The 20,981-nt window shown below is 35.0% G+C and overlaps 3 protein-coding genes and 1 long non-coding RNA gene across 4 annotated transcripts; 2 read left to right on the top strand and 2 right to left on the bottom strand.

Moving 5' to 3' along the window:
• Window positions 1-910, bottom strand: LOC126758786 (uncharacterized). The gene is made up of 4 exons (XR_007666884.1): window positions 720-910; window positions 366-659; window positions 223-300; window positions 1-157 (listed from the first exon to the last, which is right to left on the bottom strand). It is a non-coding gene; the product is annotated as an uncharacterized LOC126758786 (long non-coding RNA).
• Window positions 911-7,618: 6,708 nt separating this feature from the next.
• Window positions 7,619-8,515, bottom strand: LOC126758191 (uncharacterized protein C9orf85 homolog). Its single transcript, XM_050472302.1, has one exon. The coding sequence runs from the start codon at window positions 8,422-8,424 to the stop codon at window positions 7,777-7,779; it is 648 nt and encodes a 215-aa protein (XP_050328259.1). The 5' UTR covers window positions 8,425-8,515; the 3' UTR covers window positions 7,619-7,776.
• A 1,028-nt stretch (window positions 8,516-9,543) lies between these two features.
• On the top strand, window positions 9,544-13,539 carry LOC126758190 (3'-5' RNA helicase YTHDC2-like). Its single transcript, XM_050472301.1, has 4 exons — window positions 9,544-10,439; window positions 10,497-10,704; window positions 10,768-11,379; window positions 11,438-13,539. The coding sequence occupies exons 1-4, from the start codon at window positions 9,867-9,869 to the stop codon at window positions 13,393-13,395; spliced, it is 3,351 nt and encodes a 1,116-aa protein (XP_050328258.1). The 5' UTR covers window positions 9,544-9,866; the 3' UTR covers window positions 13,396-13,539.
• A 5,894-nt stretch (window positions 13,540-19,433) lies between these two features.
• Window positions 19,434-20,248, top strand: LOC126758129 (uncharacterized). Its single transcript, XM_050472199.1, has 2 exons — window positions 19,434-19,526; window positions 19,585-20,248. Exons 1-2 carry the CDS (start codon window positions 19,437-19,439, stop codon window positions 20,194-20,196), a joined length of 702 nt encoding a protein of 233 aa, XP_050328156.1. The 5' UTR covers window positions 19,434-19,436; the 3' UTR covers window positions 20,197-20,248.
• The last annotated feature ends 733 nt before the right edge of the window (window positions 20,249-20,981 follow it).

Genomic DNA, 20,981 nt, shown 5'->3' with positions numbered 1-20,981 from the left:
TTCATTAACATGTTTTTCCTTACAGCTCAATACAATCATTTATTTTCAGCCAAAGGTAGACGTCGTTTTTTTACTCTTTCGTTTGCATAAACGAAATGTTTTTGTATTGTTGATCTAACGGCTTTTTCGTCCACTTGAAACATTTCATGGCAAATATCTAAAGAAAGAGGAAAGAAATGTAGTTATTGTTAAAAGAATTAATACAATATAAAATAATATTACTTTTATTATTGTTGTAACTAAACATTTTTCCGCGCTTGGCTTATCTGCCGTGCCCCTCCACGAAAAAGACAGTAGTTTCTATAAATAATTCTTTGTTATACATTTGTAACTGGTAAAAGCAACATAACAAGCATTATACATACAAATTTCTCCATCAACTCTGGCTTTTGTAAAAGCTGTGCTTCGAAATCGTCAAGATCCTTCTTATGGTAAAATGGTAGTTGGTCGAATTGTGGACTTTGACTTTCAGAGGGTTTTCCCCTGTTTTCCAATTTGACCGCAATAACTTCCTGTGTCAGCTTCAACAAATTTCTTTTGTTTTCTTCCTTTAGCTCCTTCACTTCTGTCTTTAAAGCCCGCACTTCCATCGTCAACTTAATTATATATGGTTATTAAATTTTTAAGAGACTGTTGGTCTGTGCTGTCTAGATTTTGATCTGAAAAACATAAAGTTAAATAAAAATGAAGAAAATTTAAAGTGTTTTATTTGGACTTACATATTATTTGGCTGCTGTTAGGTTCATATCCATAATTATTTATAGAGCTCATGATGTCAATCAGTTAATTAGTGGTGTGAAATAAAATCCACTTCTAGAAGATTCATTCAAACATATAATCTTGGAAGTTATTTTTTCTTTTGTAAATTCAATTTCCCTATCGTACTGAATGCCAGCCACATAATACAAGTTAAATTTATGTGAACTTATAGGTGTGCAAAGGTAAGGTGTTAAATTTTTCTCGACAAGACCGGTGAAAAGTGGAACATTATTGGAATTAATGATTTTTATAATTTGGATAACTGTATTCACAACGAGGCAGAAATTATTTGGTTGCTCCAAAGAAAAGAAGTACCCATTTACCTTGTAACGTGGCTTTTACCACCTTACAATAATTTACGTCAACTTCGCTCCACAGTACATCATGTACCCTCACCATACCACCATACGTACTAAACTTCACCGCATTGACTACGCACACAACTTACCTCACTACGATGATGAAAGCTGCTAGAGCTTTCCACCATACGTACTAGGGCACCATACGCATACAACTTACCTCGCTACGGCGACGAAAGCTGCGCGATGCTGCTATAAAAGCAAGCACTTTACACCAAATGCGACCTCTTTTGCTCCAGCTCGCCGAACCGGACGGTCGCCCAGTATCGCGCAGGAAAATAGGAGTTGATAGCTGGAGGCCAACGAAGACGGTTGGCGACTAATAAAATCTCTCCTACACAGAGGAGCCCGTCGTATACATCACCGTGCCAGTCGCAACAAGCGTCAACGCCTGGCTCATCGATCCCGTTCATTTTCATCACCGTGCCAGTCGCAACAAGCGTCAACGCCTGGCTCATAAATTCCGTTTATTTTCATCATCGTGCCAGGTTCAAGCGTCACCGCCTGACTCATCGATCCCGTTCATTTTCATCACCGTGCCAGTCGCAACAAGCGGCATCGCCTGGCCCATCAATCTCGCTCGTTTTCATCACGCTGGTCTGGCTGTCCGCATAAGGAGTGGGGGTGTGGATATAACTTTACGAGGATAAAACTCGTCTCTTTTTTGCTAAGGGTTCGTGGGTCCCAAGGCTGACCCTGGAGCGGCTGAGCATACCTCAGCTATGGACGAAACCCTATTACAACCTGAACATTTGATATTTACCCGTTAACTACTTTACCAAATACGACACTTTGATTTTCATCGAGTCTTTTTAAGTGAAAACTACTTTCTACCTGCCTTTTGTAAATTTGAGAAGCAACTTGTTCCCCTTTCTTTACCTTCCGCTTCACTTTTTGGAGGTGATTCTCAAATTTGAAAGCGCTAATTCCATCTAAGGACCCATACCTTTTGGCATCATCATGTAAATGCAACAATGAATGAAAGTTGCATGTAATAAATGAGATATCATACATAGACGGAATGTCACTTACTAAAGATTTTAGTAAATGTTCTGCACATGGATTGTTTTGTTTTGATTCGTCTTTATGAAGTAAAATTCTTAAAGCTAAAGAAAATTTTAAAAAAGTGCTCATATCTTTCTGGTGATAATATATTTTTTAACAAATAAGGTCCGGTATACAATGCAAAAACTACGTGGTTTCCTATTAAATTCCTTTGGTATATTTTTTTTATTGAAAACTATCTCTGTTGAAAGTACTTCTGCTTTATACAAAGGCAATGAGTAATGTTCACCTCTTTTCTTAACCCATGCGTTCAAAAGCGTTCTCATAACCCCCAAGCAAGCTACATGCATATAATCCAAACAACATTGATGAATAATGTCTATATTTAAATTTTCCAATCTTGATTTGGACGACTGCTTATGATGCTCTGGTTGCAAGTGCATTCGGAACGATTCATTTGTTCTCGCAACTAAGTTGCAGACCATCAATGCCGAAATCAAGCATTATATTTGGAAGACGGAAATCATTTAATACTAAGAAGTCTGTCAACGCATTCTTTAGACCATAATGTACATAAATCCCATCTCCCACATTTCGCTTGACCACTTCAGCCGGTGTTTGTAAAACTGTCCTGGCATCTTTGGGAACTTTTATGTTGCATTTGTTTAGCACACACATTAAAGCATTAAATGCCACAAAACTTATTCCGAAGTCTGACGCCCATTTGCTAAGCTCTGAACGCAGATCATAGGTTACATCATTTTCATCACTTGTAACACTATCACTATCACTGTCCAAGAAATCCTCAAATCTACTTTCCCTCTCGCTTCGTTGACAATATAAATATTATTTACCATTGCAACACCTTGGTCTTGAAATTGAACTTCAACACTTGAATCACTATGCAACAACTTTGAATTTATAATTTTTTTAGCTTCCTTTCTAGCTTTTCTTTTTATTTGAGTGGCTGACATTATAAAATAATTAATTTTTATTACTTTAATTGGCAAATTCAAAAATAATGAATTATTAAGCTATTTTAATTAATTACTTTAAAATTATGTTATATTTTATTTATTTCACGCACTAGAGAGCTGTTGCTTTGGAGATGAACTATATGGGAGTGAGAAATGCATGCATTATTTTGTCACAAAAAGAAATATTTTGATGTTGTTAACTGTATACTCATAACGGGATCACGAAACAACACAATTCATATTTAATAAACTTGTTGAGCGTTTTTTGATACTTGTACATTTTGTTATTGTAAACGGCAAATTTATCAAAAAACAATCACCAAGAACAATCAATAATGATACGTAAATCACCATACAATCAACTCAATGCTATCTGGGTAAGTTCAACTCAAAAGTGGTAAATTGAATGTAGTATCGGGTAGATAGCGGCTCGAAGAAGATGTGGACTTTTGGTATTATTCACAACATATTTCCACACAAATTTATTTTAAAAGTTACTTTACATTGATATATTCGATATAAAGTCTGCTATAACCAAGCCGAAAATGAAGTTACAAGTACTCGTACAATGGATCGCGGTAATGAGAAGTACCTCATGGGAAAATCTGTTAAAAGTATGAAAATAGGTGAAATCGGAAGCGGTTTTGTTAAACACTACTAAAAGTACCTTCTTTGTGCACAAAATAGATAAAATCAGGTGAAAACTTGTACTAGGCTCATTTAATTAATATCAGGATTTTCCAACATCAGGTTGACTTTACTCCTTATACTTGCAGTATAGTGATGATAGTAAGTGAAGCACCTTATTGAAACTAAGATAACATCGTTTTCTGTTAATTATATGTAGTATTCCCAAAAATAGATAAACTCGGAGCAATACTACCACCATCTCCCATATACTGAATATAAGGTCTTCAAACTTCCGGTCGGCTGTACATAGCGGTCAATATGTTAGTATCTTAGTTAAATTGACATAATGAATATATATTATACTACAGTGACCAAATAAAGACGCCCCGACGGAAGAGAAGGACGATGTGACCAAAGATATTTTCTATGAGCGCTTAGCTTGAGCCACCAACTAGATCGATCATGCTGTGATAGACGGAAGACACGTCTCGGCTCTATCATTGACTCGGACCGCTATCTTGTTGCAGCGAAGGTACGCACTCGTGTCTACGCAGCAAAAAACGCATGTCAACAAACAAAGTTCGACGTCGAGGAGCAGCATTCACAACAGACAGCCGAAAGATTTTCTGCTCGACTTGCAGTCTGCTCTCTGAGAATATTCTTCCGCAACTCGCTATAGGAAATTGTGGGACGGTAATTCAAGCTTCTTAACTACACCTGCAAACGAAGCCATTGGTTTTCGGAAAGGCAAAAGAGCAGCTTTTATGATGAGGAGTGCCGTGTCGCAGTGGAGAGAAAACAGACTGCCTACCTCGCATTGTTAAAATCGACTACAACACGTGCGGGATGGGATAGATAGATGGGAAGCGGGACGAATTTGTAGACAAAACAAGAGATAGGCCGATGAACGTGTACGAAGAGCTTGACAAGCTGGCCGACAGGGGTAATGTTCAAAAAGATGCGGCGACTAACAGAAAGTTTCATGATCTAGTGACTGATGCCTAGAGCATATTAAAATTATGAAGAGAAAACTTCTCCAGCCTGTTGAATGGCAGTGAAAACATAACTCGTTCCTTAATCGATGACGATGGAACAGACAATAGAACGTTTGAAAATAGCAATTACTCATGTGAAGAACAATATAGCGGCGCGGGCCGATGGATTGTCTGGCAGAAAGTTTCATTTCATATAAATGCTAAAATTGTTTCAGTTAAAGTTGTGTAAAATGTAAAATTGTGCATTCAATTTGGTGCTACTGTACTAGAGTTGTACTGTACTGCCCAAATATTCCGTTACGATTTGCTTTTTGTTTACCGTCTTCAATTATCGTAGTCAATGCTGATGTTGAGTGGACACATAAATGGCACAGATTACTTCGCAGAAGTAGTACTCGCGCAGATTTTAATGGAAGAACATCATTTTTGTGTTGTTAAAAAATAAATAATTAAAAGTATTTCAGTGAAAGAAATAATATAAAATGGAATCCGGAAAGCATACTACAATAGAAATTCGGAAGCCAAGACCACGTAAAACGAATGCGCATACAGACACTGCTATAGTAAGAATCGCCAAAAATTATCCATTTAAATTATCACGGCAGGTAGCGGCTGATATCAACCAATCATTAGGCTTATAAGTATCCTCTAGACTTATGAATCAGGTAAAATTGTTCGGACGCATATCGAGGAAGGAACCACTCCTTTCAAAAAAAAATATTTCAAAACGATTGATCTTCGCCAAAGCTCAACAAGAGAAAGGCTTAAAATTTTAGAAAAATGTATTGTGGAGTGACGAAACAAAGGTTAACAGGATAGGACCAGATGACAGAATATTTGTACATCGTCCTAAGTCCCAAGAATATAATTCTAAGTACACTCAGAAGACGATAAAGCATGGTGGCGGCATGGTGTAGGTCCGTTCGTAAGAATCAATGGAAAAATGGACAAGTTTCAGTACTTGCACATTTTAAAAAATTATGTGGTACAACGATCTCAAACACGCGTCGAAGCTAGTTAAAAATTGGTTTTCTGCGGAGAGGATAGATATTTTGGATTGGCCAGCGCAAAGCCCTGACTTAAATCCAATTGAAAACCTATGGAATGAAGTCAAAACTGGAATTGCAAAGGTTAATTATAAATATATGGACGATCTCTGGTCTGCCGTTAAAAAACTTGGTACGCAACTTGCAAACTTGGTTACAGCAAAAAATATTAACAATAAAAACATTTGTAGGTTGTGCCATTTATGTGTCCAGCTCATTACACCAAAGCTTTCGCATTTCGATGATTATTTTTTTGGCAATGAATTGCAACTGCATTTTGTATTGTTATTGATGACAAGGAGTGAACATTTTAAAAATACCCAAACACTTGTTATTTAGTAAAAACATTTATGATACTGTCACACAAGAAAAAAGATGTAAAGAATGTGCCATTTGTGCTATGCCATGTGTCCATAGCAGTACTTTTTTCTGCATTAAACTATATAATTTTCAATATAATATGTTCACTTAATTTCGCTAAGATGTCTTACGTAGTATATAATATTAGTATTGACCTACTTTTATAAATTTTCGGCATCACGAAATACTAGTACCAGAAAAGATACAGGCAAAGTTTCTAAAAGATTATATAAAGTTTATCGGATGTTTGAAAATTTTTATATTCAATATATGGGGGCTAGGAGACGTATTTGCCCGATTTGATCTATTCTTTACAAAACAAATGTGTAGAACCGAATTAGAGAAGAGTTAGTAGATAAAAAATCAAACAAACACGCATTTTAAATAATATCTCAAATAATATCTAATATTTTCAATGCAATAATATGTTTATTTTACCGCTATATTAATTTTTATTGCTGGATACCTTTGTAGTGGCTTTACGTAGCGGTATGAACAGTTAGTCTAAAAATTACATGTAAATAATCTTGGTGTGCAATTTTTGATAAATTTCGGATTAGCTACAGCGAAATATGTATGTAAGTATATGGGACTGCTTGTTTATTTTTTATATTAAAAAAGTATTCTCATAAATAAATGAAATGCCTGTCTTAAATTAATTATTATATAGAAATGCCACGCGGTACTGAACTCATTATTGAGGAGCAGTTCCAAATACTGTCATACTCTGAAACTGGAATGTCCATATGAAAAATTGCAACGAGAATGAAAAGAAATAAAAATACGATTGAGAACTTTCTAAAAGATCCCCAAAAACTATGGTAAAACACCTCGAACAGGCCGACCATCTTTAATAAAAGAAGAAGTTCGACAAATCAAGTGTGTGGCGGTTCATAAGATCTAAGCCCCTTGCAAATTCGGTGTCAATTGTCTTTTCCAGTCACTATTCGACGTGTTTAACAAATCCTGAAAGCAGATAACACCATTCGATATGAAAAGAGAAGTGCTAAACTTAGACTTTTGCAAAGGCACAAGTTTGTGAGACTTCAGTTTGCAGAAAAATATACACAGCTTCTGGATAACGTGTTACGTGAATTCTAAAATATCCAGTATATCTTGAAAAAACAGTTTGTGTTCTAAAAGTTTGCGAGAAACGGTTGTCCTATATAATTATTTCGTGCACTGTAATATCTATTTTTTCCTAAATCTGGAGAACCTTCTCTATCCGTACATCCTCATTTTAACCTCGAATTCGTAGGATGCGGAAAAAATGTAATGTCTTATTATCGACGCCGTTTAACATTTGGTACATAGATAGATAGATTGGCATATGGTTATATGTGGTAAGTAGCTGTTTTTCAAGCCAAATATCGGTTAAATCAATAGAGCGTCAGCAGCGGAAAGATTTTTTTACCATGGAATTTATCATTTAAACTGCTCTCTAAAATAGTTATAGAGCTAATAATTTTACAAAGTGTAAGCCAGAATTGAACTGTGTTAAAAATATATATTTATTAATAATTATCTAATTGCGTAATACATAGTAATATTAAATATTTTAAACATATTTAGGCTCTGTGTATATAACATAAGTCACTCAAAATATTTTTTCAATTCAGGTTCAAAAAAAGAATTCAATTTTGAACTAAATGGGACTTTCATTGTCGCTTTCGAGGTCCGCATCGGAAATTATATATTCGTCTTCATTATTTAACTTGAGAAACTCAATCTTTTGAATTAATTCTTCTCTAGTATGCGGTAAATTTATTTTATCATCTGATTGTTTCCTAAGCTTCGTGTCACTTTCAATTCCTTCACCAGAAACCGTCTCCTCTAAATCTTCTTGCTTTTTACCCTTATCCATGTACCGAATGAAAGCCCTTCGTTTTCGTTCTGGTAAAGATTTTATAAGTCGTTCCATTTCCACTTTCAATTTGACTTGTTCTTCCATTGTTGGCTGTGGTGGTTCTATGACAACTTGCTCTTCACTCTTCAGACATTTAGCGCATACATGTGTTTCTAGAGCACAGTGTCGACAAAGCACATGGTACGCTTTGATAATATTCTTCTGCTCACAACGAGTACACTTTTTTGGTTGAGTAAGAGGTTTATACTTCTTATACTTAATTTTCCATTCTATGACATCCTTGCAATGTTGACAAACCTCGGAGACGTGCAAAGAATTTATTTTCTTTTGTAGATTTGTTTTGTCGTGCAGGTCGTTTTTGAAAACTGTTCGATTTTTATGCTTTTGAGATCGTGTCCTTGTTGCATTACCACGCTGAGTGCTCATTTTGACAATAACTTTATTATTTTAGGCAATTACTTTAAAATAAAAAAGTTGTATGAAACATGTTTTAAGATATGAGATTAATCAATCGAATACAGATAAGCTAGTTATCGACTTTTCAAATATCTAGAAACAAACTTTGAGAACCCTGAAACTTACGCTGCAGTTAGAGCCTTATTACACGAGGCAACTTTTGTTGCGGCAACTCTTGGTTCATAGGCGAGGGGCGACAGGGAGAGGGGAATCGCGCCGAGTTTCCAGTATTCAGCAACTCGCTTTGTGTTCTTATTCGTAACAGTTCGCTGCGACGTTTTTCAGCATTCGTGTTCTTTCTTTCGTAGTACATAGTTGCATTTGCGTATCTTTTTTTGAAATTAATATTTTGAATATATTTACAAAATTTAATTTCATCTTTTGGTAAGTAATTTGCAAATATGTATACAAATATACATAATATAATATAAATATTTTAGAAAATGGAGTATGACGAAAAAATCTAATTAATTAAAGATATTGTGAAATGTATGGAGGAAGCCATACAAATTGATTCAGACGATAGTAAAAAGGGTGATATATGTTTGTTTTAATAATTAAAATGTATTTCTTAATTGACAGAGCTGATTAATATATGTGATAGAGTGGCCCAAATACCTATAAGGAAAAAAAAACGACAATGGGTTAAAGTAAAGTGAAAGGGAATGAGAAAAAAACTCGAACAGAGTTGCGCAACACAAGTTGCTCGTGTGAAGGTAATGGGCGACAGCAAAAGAGAATCGCCCGAGAATTACCAACAAAAGTTGCTTCATGTAATCGCGGACTTACGCATCAGGAAATTGCTATCAAGTTGATCACACAAACTACTTTTCAAAATTAATTTGAATTGTCGTAGGCTGCAAGCAACTAGATAATCACTAAAAAAATTCAAGACACCGTCGTTGTTGTTATTGTAGAGGCAGAATTCTGTCCTTATTGAGTCCATTACGTATGGAAACATTCCGTCGTCATGGAAATCGATTAAAAATTTTGAAAATTTTGCATGATTTTTAATAATATAGTGCAACTTGCTGTTTGCTGTCAAATATACTATTTCATACTCATACGAATTGAATGGGAACAATTCATTTAGTTCTACGTTTGTGTTCATTGAAATAACTTAAGGGCCTATATTGCCAACATTTGAATTTGTTGGCACATCAAAATCCAAAACATTACCCATTAAATTTTAAAATCCCAACACATGTAGACACTCATCATGAGATACTAAATGTTCTTTGTGTGAACACTCTTACAGTTGTGGTGAAATTTCATTATTGGTAGTTTACTAATTCAAGAACAGATGTAAAGAGGTGATGAAAATTTTGCTGATGTATTTGATATAAAGGATCCGAATAAAGTTTTATAAAGGCTTTCAAAAGTTGAAAAATTCAGAGTATCAATAAGTAAAAATGACTGAAGATGAAAACATTGCAAAACAAATGATGACGACAAGATCCCGTAATAAAGGAAAAAACGTACACAATGAAGTAAATTTACCTGAAGGCGACCGGTTACAATTGCAACAGCGCATATCAGAGTTTATAGCCGGTACAGATGTTGAGTTGATTATTCCAGGGTTATCCAATGCCCAAAGGAAATATGCTCATAAATATATTGCTCGCCTTGGACTATTGTCGCGAAGTTATGGCTCGAAAAATAACCGCGTATTACATATTACACACCGTAAACGTCTAAAATCTTCAGGGTGTTTACGTAAAATTGAATTGTCGTCTGCTAGTCGATCGGTATTGGAAAAATTACATTTATATGACACCCCTTCAACTGAGAGAAGCGCACTTGAACGTCGGCAACGTCTACAAAACAAGAACCGACTGCGTAGCGAGGCTCTATTAGGAGGATTGGGACCACGTCTTGTGCCACCCCATCCAAAGCGCATATCTACCGAGCTTTATCGAGACAAAAGAGAACTTCCAATTTACTTTTATCAAGATGAAATAAATAAAATTTTGAAAGAAAGTCACGTGAGTAAATCAAATTAATGGAAACTAAGTTTTTTTTAATTATGTACAAGATTTCAGATTTTCATTATTAGTGGAGAAACTGGTTCGGGGAAAACCACCCAAGTGCCACAATATATTTTAAACGATAGTACGCGTAGAAGTCGTCCATGTAGAGTAGTGGTTACACAACCGAGACGAGTAGCAGCGGTTTCTGTCGCCAATAGAGTGGCAGAAGAAAGGGGTGAACAAATTGGAGATACTGTTGGTTATCAAATACGTTTGGAAAGTATGTAAGGGATAAGTGTCAAAAAAGATTTCGCTTTTATAATGCCATAATATCAATTTTAAGGTCGCGTTCAGAAAAATACAAATTTAATCTACACAACAAGTGGTTGTCTACTACGATCCATAATGACTGACGCGAATGATTTCTTTCGAAAAATATCTCATTTAGTAATTGACGAAATTCACGAACGAGATAAGTACACGGATTTTATACTTATAACCATTAAGGACCAACTACGGAAAAATAAAGATTTCAAAGTTATTCTAATGTCAGCTACAATGGATATAAATTTATTGTCAAAATACTTCGAAAATTGCCCAGTGGTAAATGTACCCGGTCAGGGTTATAATGTAAAAATTTTCCACCTTGAAGACATTCTTTATCGGACGGGCTATCGAACCGCTTTAATGGACAAGTATTTACGCTCAATGAACGAAATCGGCACAACAAAGTGTAGGGAAATATATACGAACACTTACAAAGATGAGAGCAAATCAAATGGGATGCAATCAAATATAAATGATACACATTTACAACTCAGTTTAGATGCACTTATTGATCAGTGCTTTGCTGAAAACTACCAATGCGAAGAGGAACTATTCGCTTTGTTTGATCAAATTCAGTATTTTGTTGAAAGTGAAGGTATGCCAGTAGATACGGTGCATTCTCGAACAGGTAAGAAAATAATTCATATAATTATTTTTAACTATAATAATTTTTAAATATGTTATAGGAACAACCGCACTTATGGCAGCTAGTAAATGTAATTTGCCAAAATATTTGAAACTATTTCTGCATCATAAAGCTAATGTCCATCTAGTTAATGTCGAAGGCTTAACTGCTCTCGATTACGCGAACATGCATTCGGATAAAATTTGTATGAAAATATTGCAAAGTCTGGATATCGTCCAGAAAGAACAAATGATATTAACCGAGGAATTGCACGAAAAGCAACGTATTTTATATGCCTATCAGAAGCAATTTAATGATGAGAATGAAGTTGATCATGATCTGATTTTATCACTAATAGAAGGTCTTTATCGTAGTCCCCACCCTGGTGCTATCATGGTATTTCTGCCAGGATACAATGATATAGTGCAACAAAGAGATCTTATTCAAAGTACACTTCCAGTTAATACATTTCGGATATGTATTCTTCATGGTCAGATGGATTCAAACGATCAGATCGAAGCCCTGCAAAGACATTCAGTTCGAAAAATAATACTGTCTACAAATATTGGGCAGACATCAATAACAATACCAGATTTGGCCTACATTATTGATTCGGGAAAAGTTAAAATGAAAACGCATGATTCAATAACGGAATCGTCTCAACTTCAGTCAGTATGGATATCAAAAGCAGACGCAAATCAACGGTCTGGACGTGCTGGTCGGACTCAGAATGGTGTTTGTTATCGATTATTTTCTACGGCAACATATGAGTATATGCCAAAGTTTAGCGTTCCCGAATTTATGCGGATTCCCTTGACCGAAATTTGCTTGTACGCAAAGACGCTAGATCGTCAAAGCGATGTACAATCATATTTAGCTCGTTCTTTAAACCCTCCTTCAAACGTAAGTGTACAGAATGCTATTAAAAAACTGCAAATACTAGAAGTTTTTGATGGCGATGAAAACGTTACGGAGTTAGGCAGACATCTGGTTGAAATTCCCCTAGATGTTCAGCTTGGCAAGTGCTTGATGTACGGAATTTTTTTAAAATGTTTTGATTCTATATTGACAATTGTCGCTTATCACTCTGTAAAAGATCCTTTCATCTTACCTACAGACCGTGCAGCCCAAGGTCATGCTTCATTTCAGCGTAAATCTTTTGCAGGAAAGACTTTTAGTGATCAGCTGGGTATATTGTTGTTATATAAATCTTATTGCTCGGTTCGTAACAATAAAAAACGTGTTCGTGAGTTCTGTAGCAAATACTTTCTGTCACACTCTGCAATGGAAACATTTTGCGCAACACGGCGTCAAATAGCTGACCTGTCATCACAAAAATTTCATGTTGGCCAAGAAGCATCTCTATTCAATGATGACTGGAATATTGTTCGTTGCTGTTTGGTTGCCGGCTTCTATCCTAATGTGGCAGTAATTGATCGTGAACATAAAACTCTAATATCAGGGGCCGAGAAACGATTGCTTCTACAACGGACATCCGCATTGAACCCACCTGGCATGAAGAATTTTAAAGAATTCATTGATGAGTTACCATATGATTGGGTGGTATTCTATGAAAAAACACGTGTTGGGAAAACTTGTTCCATAAACATGAACACCATAGTTTCACCAGTAGTTATTATTCTTCACTGTGGCAAAGATTGTTTACTGGATGAAGATATATCAGACAACTCTGAAGTTTCAGATAACGAAGAACCGCTTTTAGAGTTAAAAGAAGATAGTTCAGATGCAAAAATAAACGAATTACTGAATAAAAGCGTAAAAGCACTTTCATTATCAGAACCTACAGCAGCTAATAACCAAAGCGCTATAATGTCTTTAGATCATTGGATAAAATTTGAATTACCTACCAAAGACGCTAAAATGCTCTTACAACTTCGAGTTCTAATTAAATCTCAATTTGAAGCATTTTTAAGAAGTGGACATTGTATGCAAACATCAACTTCAGTTTATTGCATACAAAAACTTCTTCATAGTTTAGAAAATATTTTTCCAACATAAATTACACGTGTTTTTACCTATATGTATTGTAATACTTAATACCGCAAGTACTGTCTTAATTTAGTAACTGTATTATGTATTTTTAATATGAAATTTGATATATCCATATTATATATGTAAATACATAATTCATTAAATATTGAAGCTGATGTTCAACTATAAAAATATTTTCAATGCTAGCTTTGTAAATATGTAAGATTTTTTTTGATTCAAAAACCGTAAACAAAAATTTTTTTAACTGGTGTATTCTCATTATCTCTATTATAAGCTCCCTAGGATTTTAAAATATGAGACATTAAAATTATTATAATAAAATCGCAAATATTTAAGCAATCTTGGGATATTTTGTATGTACAGCTGCGAGCAGTGAAATAGTAGTGGGTGTTAGAGTTTGTAACGTGGCTTTTACCACCTTACAATAATTTACGTCAACTTACCTCACTATGATATTGAACGCTGCTAGAGACTTACATCATGTACCCGCACCATACGCACACAACTTACCTCACTACGATGTTGAAAGCTGCTAGAGCTTTCCACCATACGTCCTAACGCACCATACGCATACTTACCTCGCTACGGTGACGAAAGCTGCGCTGTGCAGCCTCGCGCAGAAAAGGCATCACCGCCGGGTGATGGCAGTGCTCGCGATGGCCCTGCCCGGTAGTTGAGGGAATTCGCGTGCCTTGCGCAGCAAAGGCATCACCGCTGGGTGATGCCAAAGCTCGCGATGGCACTGCCGTAGCCGCGTCGAGAACACGTGGCGTCAGTACCGCTGCTTACGGCACCGTTATTAAAACTAACGCGACTAACAGGCGACATGTAATGTAAGGACAGTGCAAGACAATTGATAGCTGGAGGCCAACAAAGAGGGTTGGCTATTAATAAAATCTCTCCTACACAGAGGATTCCGTTCATTTTCATCACCGTGCCAGTCGCAACAAGCGTCAACGCCTGGCTTACCAATTCCGTTCGTTTTCATCACCGTGCCAGCTTCAACAAGCGTCAACGCCTGGCTTGCCAATCTCGTTCGTTTTCATCACCACTGTATACATCACGCTGGTCTGGCTGTACGCATAAGGGGTGGGGGTGTGGATATAACTTTACGAGGATAAAACTCGTCTCTTTTTTGCTAAGTGTTCGTGGGTCCCAAGGCTGACCCTGGAGCGGCTGAGCATACCTCAGCTATGGACGAAACCCCATTACAAGTTTTACATATCTGTGAGTTATGTAAAATACCAAACAATTTTAACATCCATTGAAATGCAAAAGTGGAACATATTTTCCAGGCTATGTTTATTCCTAAAAATATTTTGATTTGAATATGTGCAAGATATGTTTATTTACAAAGATATGTTTATTTACAAAGATATGTTTATGTATGAAAATTGTTGGGAGCAGTAAAATAGTAGTAAAGAAGAAAATTTTTTTTAAATACTATACGAGATCTTAGTACTTGGTAGCATGGCCATGATTTTTGATAAGAGCAATACAACGCTTCTTCCTAGAACCTACGATACTCTGGCATCTTTTCAGTGGTATGCTCTGCCATGATTGCTCCACTATGGTCCACAACTCATTGTTGTTTATGAGTTTATCATTTCACACGGCTTTCTTGACATCTGACCAACGGTTTTTAATAGAATTGGGGCCAGGGGATTGAGCTGGCCAATCCATGGCCTCAATTCCATCGGCCCGAAACCATTGCTTTGGCACCCTAATGGATAGCTTCGGGTCATTATCCTGCTGAAATATCCATTTCAGCGACATGTCCTCTTCGGAAAATGGTATCATAATGTTCTACATTATATCCACATATGTGTATCGGTCCATTATGCCAGTAATCTTGTGAATTGGACCTACACCTCTGTAAGAAAAACTGCCCGAAATCATGATACTCGAACCGTCATGCTTCAAAGTTTTTGTGCTGGATCTGGGGTCGTACTCTGTATTAGGGGGGCGAATTACATACTGACGGGACCATTTACTGCCGCATAGACCAACTTATGACACGTCGCACATAGGAGCATTTTGTCTCAAAAACCGGACACAATTTTTTAAAGTGATTTTATGAATGAAAATGAATAAAAATTCATGATTAAATACATATATTAAAATAAAATAAGTAAGGAAGGACTAAGTTCGGGTGCAACCGAACATTTTATATTGAATATATTTGAGAAGGCGGTAGTGCCGACCAGATTTTCTGACATCCACTTGACCTTGCTCCATATGATTGCTGATTGTATTTAAGATACCTAAATGAAACCGAGGGAACATTTTTTTGAATATGTGGCATATTAGTAGTATGTGGGATGAGCAAAAATAGATAAAATCTATAAAAAAGTATTGACCCGATTCAACCCATTTTTGACACAATGAAATACTATTGTCAGAAAAGGATTCTGTGTGAATTTCAATTTCATATCTCACACATATTTTCGGTCAAAAGTCAACTATTGGTATCGGGTTCACATATTCGGTACCTAGGGGCTTGAACAGTTTTGGTTGGATTTAGACAATTATTGGTCAAAAGGTAGCTTACTTTAAGGGAATTATTACCGCAAAATTTTATTCCGTTAAATTAATTAATTCTTTATTTGTGTACTGGAAAGTGAAAGAATCAAATGGAATTTTAAATTGTGTTATATGGGAATTAGGCGTGGTTGTAGTCCGATTTTTCTCATTTTCACAGAGTGACACAGGAAAATGAATATAGAAAGTGGGCGGTGCCACACCCATTGTCCAATTTTCACACCAGCTCCGATAGAGCCCCCTTATACTATCTATATACCACCCGTATAGAATAATTAAGCAGGATTTCAGTATTTAACTAAAAAATAAATAAATAAAGCAGTACTCATTTTATGCAACTGACCAACTTTTTTCAACGCGCTTTTTTTTAAAGGGGGGGAAAAATGGGGAAAATGTTTAAGCTTATATGTTAAGTAGAAACCCTGTAGTTTACTAGGAAAAATAATTCATAGCTCGACCTCGCCCGACACTATAACAAAAAATTTAATTTTTTTAATGACTCATCCTGAATCCATAAAAAATATTTTCAAGAATTCCGTTCACGCAATAAAAAAACCACTTGCAATTTCGAGAACAATGGAGAGTTTCGAGAGTAAGCACGTGCGTTCTGAACGAAGTCTAGGTTCCGACTACTTGTGTGGCAATATATCGGCCTGAAGGTCATTCATTTAATCGGTTCATTGTAGAACGGTTAGGTAGGTACCAAAAAAAATCAATTTTGAGTATCATCGCTGAAGTTTGTAATTTTCAATTTTGTCCGGTTTTTGAGGACGCTCCTATGTGCGTCGGTCCACAAGATCTTGCACCATTTCTCAATCGGCCAATTCAGGTGTCCTTTGGCGAATTTAACATGACGTGCTACATATTTTTTTTTTTTTAATAACGGTACTTTTCGAGGATTGCGAACATACAAAATTATGTTCACGTAGAAGTCTTCTCACTGTATGAACACCGCAGGACAGGTTCTATTCGTTCCGAATCTCCACAGCTGACGTTCTAGGGCGAGTCTTAGCACATCTCACAACTATTCGTATAAAATTCTCAGAAAGAATCCGCCTTGTGGCCATTTTTTTGTCTTTGCTTTATAAATAATAGCATTGCGAATCATTGTGGCTGAACACTCTACAAGTCTTTTCACTGCTTGTAGGTTTTACCGTTCTTTATGACATATTGAATCCATTCTCGTTTTTCTTCACTACAATGCTTCCCGTGACCCACTAAAAGGTGCAAAGTCATATTTGTTTTGCTTTTTACATTGACTAATAAATAAAAGTCCAGAAAACTTACTTTTTGTTTGATAAAATAAGATATTTTTTAGTAAAAATAATCTCTTTGCAATCAGCTCACCGTTTACTACTATTCTATTGCTCACTTATAAAAACAGATATCCCAAAATAATTGACTACAAAAAAGTAACGGTAAGTGTTTCACACTTATTGTTGTGTATAACAGGACCGTAACACTTCAGAGGATATAACTATAATAATGATCTCTCTTTGCCAATAGGCACTACTATTTCAACGCTCGCAACTGTAATATAGTAGACTTGGTAATCTTACATATTTTCAAATATTTTACACTCCTGCCCGTCGGATAATTACAACATCAACATAGTAGGAATTGATTATTTATTTATGAATGACAATTGATAAACCTATGACCCTTTACGGTTTAGATTTCAATTGAATTTTCAAAATTTTTTTGATCGAAAACAACTCAATTTGAACTTTTTCGTGGCATTACTGCTAGTGGTTATAGTTGAGCATTTTTGGAGTAGAAAGTAGAAAAAATAGTAAATAAACTATTTCAAATGAATTCATACATAAACTATATATAACTACTTTGTTGCACTATTTATATATGAACTACTTTTAAGCCAATTAATAGAAATACATAGAAAAATAGTTTCAAACAAGTAAGTGAGATCTAAGTTCGGGTGCAATCGAACATTTTATACTCTTGCAACTTGCATGAATCAAAGCCAGGGAAATAATTTAAGGTGTAAAACCAATAATATAGAATAAGTCAGCAGGATGTTCAAAAATTCTGATATTCGTTATATAGGGGCGACTGTCATGATTGAATTAAATATGAGGTTTTGAGGGACATCCACATATACATATGTTCTTTTTGACGCAAATGCAAGGTAATTGTTCAAATGATAATGTGATTTAACGATAGTCGACTTTCCGTTTTCAAAATATAACTTAAGTATTAAAAAATATATCAACACAGAACTTATCACAAACAGCACCTCTGACATTTTTTCATAAGCTGCAAGTTGTAAAACGCTACACATGTTTCTTAGTACCACAAATAAAATAATAATAGTATTTTTCAAAATACTGCATTCCCCTAGAAATGTGAAATGTGTGTAAGATCTTTATCCTCAACAGAACTTTTTGTCCCAGGAGGCGCGAGAATGATTTAGTGTGTGAAGATGCAAATTCATTTGACAATATTCTTAATATACTATATAGTTTAAAAGTATATAAATTAAATAAATACATTAGATCAGATGTGTATACATTTATAGTTGGGTCAGCGTAGGTATTAAGTAATAATGTAAGCACTTAATTTACTATTATTTTTGAGCATTTTTATAACCTAAAAATTGAACTGGTTATTTAGTTACAATTATGTAGAATGTGTAGAATGGCAACTAAGTTGTTCGAGGTTATTCATAGTTAATTGTACCCATGTACATATGTGTGCTAAACTAATAGCATATATGCATATATTCTTTACATAGTGCGTTTGGTAACATATTGGTAAAATAACATTGTTAACATATGTATGTACGTATGGATAAAAATTATTTGAATGTACCTGTATGCATGTAAATATATACATATGTAATAAAAAGTTTTGACAATAGTCTGGAAAAAGATTAAGTTACTTTAAAATAGCAATTCCATAATCAATCAATACTGTACATACGTACATATGTAAGTATGTATTTATGTACTATAAGGTTTTGGGAATAGTCTGGAAAAGGAAAAGATTAACATACTTTATAATAGCTAATCCATCATTAATTGTTTTATATTGGTTAATCTAAAATTAGCGAATTAATTCTTATCCACATCGAACAGTGGGGCAAATACACTGTTGAAAATGATTTGCTAATTAAAAATGGTGTGTATATATAATAGGTCACATATTAGTAAATAAGCTGTATCTTAGCAAGAAAATGTAATTGGTCCGCAAATGTGTATGTATATAACAAAATCTATAGATCCAATTTTGATCAAACTGGTTTTCAAAGTTGTATGTTCAGTTGGATATTCGAATTATGAAATAAATTAGTACATAAAAATATTTACAAGTTATAAATAAATAATAAAATTTCAATAACATTAGAAATAATTTGTAGCGAAACGATGCCGCTGTAAAAGGTATACATATGTCTGAATGACTATATGATTTATGATGGTAATCGTAAATTTTCTACAATCTAAACAATCGGTAACTTCGACTTATAAAATAGCCACGTAAAATTTAAAATGAAACAGTCGTTAATTCTTCGTCAGCTAACATTAACTGAAATAATGAAAGTCCTCACAGTAATATTACTTATTTGCCTTGCGAATGTGGTAATTGTTTAACATTTCTTGAAATTTAGAATGTGAAATATATAAATTTCATTTTTAGATTGGTGCTAACAAAGTTGCATTTCCAAATGTTAACTATGAAGGAATTGTAGATGATTTTATAAAAGAAGCTCAAGATATTACTATTAAAACTGCCAACGCTTTGGAATCGCAATATAAAATAATCGTTGTAGAACCCACAAACCAAGTTGACGCGGTCGTACAGAATATTGAGGATCGCCGCGAAGAGAGTCCAAAGTGTGTAGAAGTTAAGGATCCTGAGGTTCAGATCGTTGTGGACAGTTTACATGATGAAATTAATGTTTGCGGCGCTATTGCGGTTAAAACATCAGCGGGAATTATGAATGATGTTAACGCTGCAACTCAGCAGATAGTATTGGACGGTTATGACGTTTTAAAACTCTATCAAAAATGCAAAAACTACAAAAACAGTGTTTTAAAGAATTCCTGTTACGCTAAACTATCAATTAAAGTTACATTGTACATTAAAAACTCGCGTCGATCTATAAATACTATCAAAGGTGCTAAACATCGTGTTCCTGCAGTGTTCTCTGAAGCAGATGATTGCACACATACGGCTGCAGATCTAGCCATTGTTGATTTAAATGCCATTCATACTGAAGTTGTTTCCTGTATAAATGAAAATAATTAAAAAAAATAAAGAAATACTTATTGGAGTATATACTCGCTGAGACCTTTAAAAAGTATTTGATATTTTGACTTGAGATTTTTTGAGTGAAAATTAGGATTTTTTCGAAATTAGGAGAAATAATAAATATTTTAAATAAACAAGTACGGAAGGGCTAAGTTCGGGGTCTAAATATTCAGTACCTATGGACTTGAACAGTTTGTATTGGATTTAAACAATTTTTGGTCATAAGTGGCACACTAAAGACATTATTCGTGCAAAGTGTTATCCCGTTGTTAGAGGTCGGAGCCACGCCCACTTTAAAAAAAAAAAAAAATTCCTGCAGGTGCCCCTATCAAATTACAGAGATATACATATACAAGTATTAATGTAGTGCTTAGTTATGGCACTTTATATGTTTTCGGTTAATGGAGATTTGTGGGCGTGGCAGTAGTCCGATTACGCCCATTTACGAACTCGAAATTTGTTTGTACTAAGGAACCTGTGGACCAAGTTTCATCGAGATATCTCAATTTTTACTCAAGTTACAGCTTGCACGAACGGACGGACGGACAGTCAACAGGATTTCAACTTTTCTCGTCATCCTGATCATTTATATATACATAACCCTATAACTATCTTTCTTAGTTTTAGGTGATACGTACAACCGTTAGGTGAACAAAACTATAATACTCTGTGGCAACTGCTTGCAAGAGTATCAAAATGCAGTTTCTTTGGGAAATAACAACGTAAATTTTCACTAAGTTTAAAGAAAAAATTTATTTATAAAAATAATAGCCGAAAAGCTC

This window comes from Bactrocera neohumeralis, chromosome 5, assembly GCF_024586455.1.
Source record: "Bactrocera neohumeralis isolate Rockhampton chromosome 5, APGP_CSIRO_Bneo_wtdbg2-racon-allhic-juicebox.fasta_v2, whole genome shotgun sequence".
NCBI classification, from domain to species: domain Eukaryota; kingdom Metazoa; phylum Arthropoda; class Insecta; order Diptera; family Tephritidae; genus Bactrocera; species Bactrocera neohumeralis.
The sequence above is the reverse complement of the archived record's forward strand: the minus strand, read 5'-3'. Positions and strand labels throughout refer to the sequence as shown.

What these genes read in the sequence shown, in the direction of transcription:
- LOC126758190 (XM_050472301.1), top strand. Translation starts at nt 9,867, where the DNA reads ATGACTGAAGATGAAAACATTGCAAAACAAATGATGACGACAAGATCC. An exon ending in TTATCAAATACGTTTGGAAA is followed by an intron (nt 10,705 to 10,767) that starts GTATGTAAGGGA and finishes ATCAATTTTAAG; the next exon opens with GTCGCGTTCAGAAAAATACA. An exon ending in TACGGTGCATTCTCGAACAG is followed by an intron (nt 11,380 to 11,437) that starts GTAAGAAAATAA and finishes AATATGTTATAG; the next exon opens with GAACAACCGCACTTATGGCA.
- LOC126758191 (XM_050472302.1), bottom strand. Translation starts at nt 8,424, where the DNA reads ATGAGCACTCAGCGTGGTAATGCAACAAGGACACGATCTCAAAAGCAT.
- LOC126758129 (XM_050472199.1), top strand. Translation starts at nt 19,437, where the DNA reads ATGAAACAGTCGTTAATTCTTCGTCAGCTAACATTAACTGAAATAATG. An exon ending in TTATTTGCCTTGCGAATGTG is followed by an intron (nt 19,527 to 19,584) that starts GTAATTGTTTAA and finishes TTTCATTTTTAG; the next exon opens with ATTGGTGCTAACAAAGTTGC.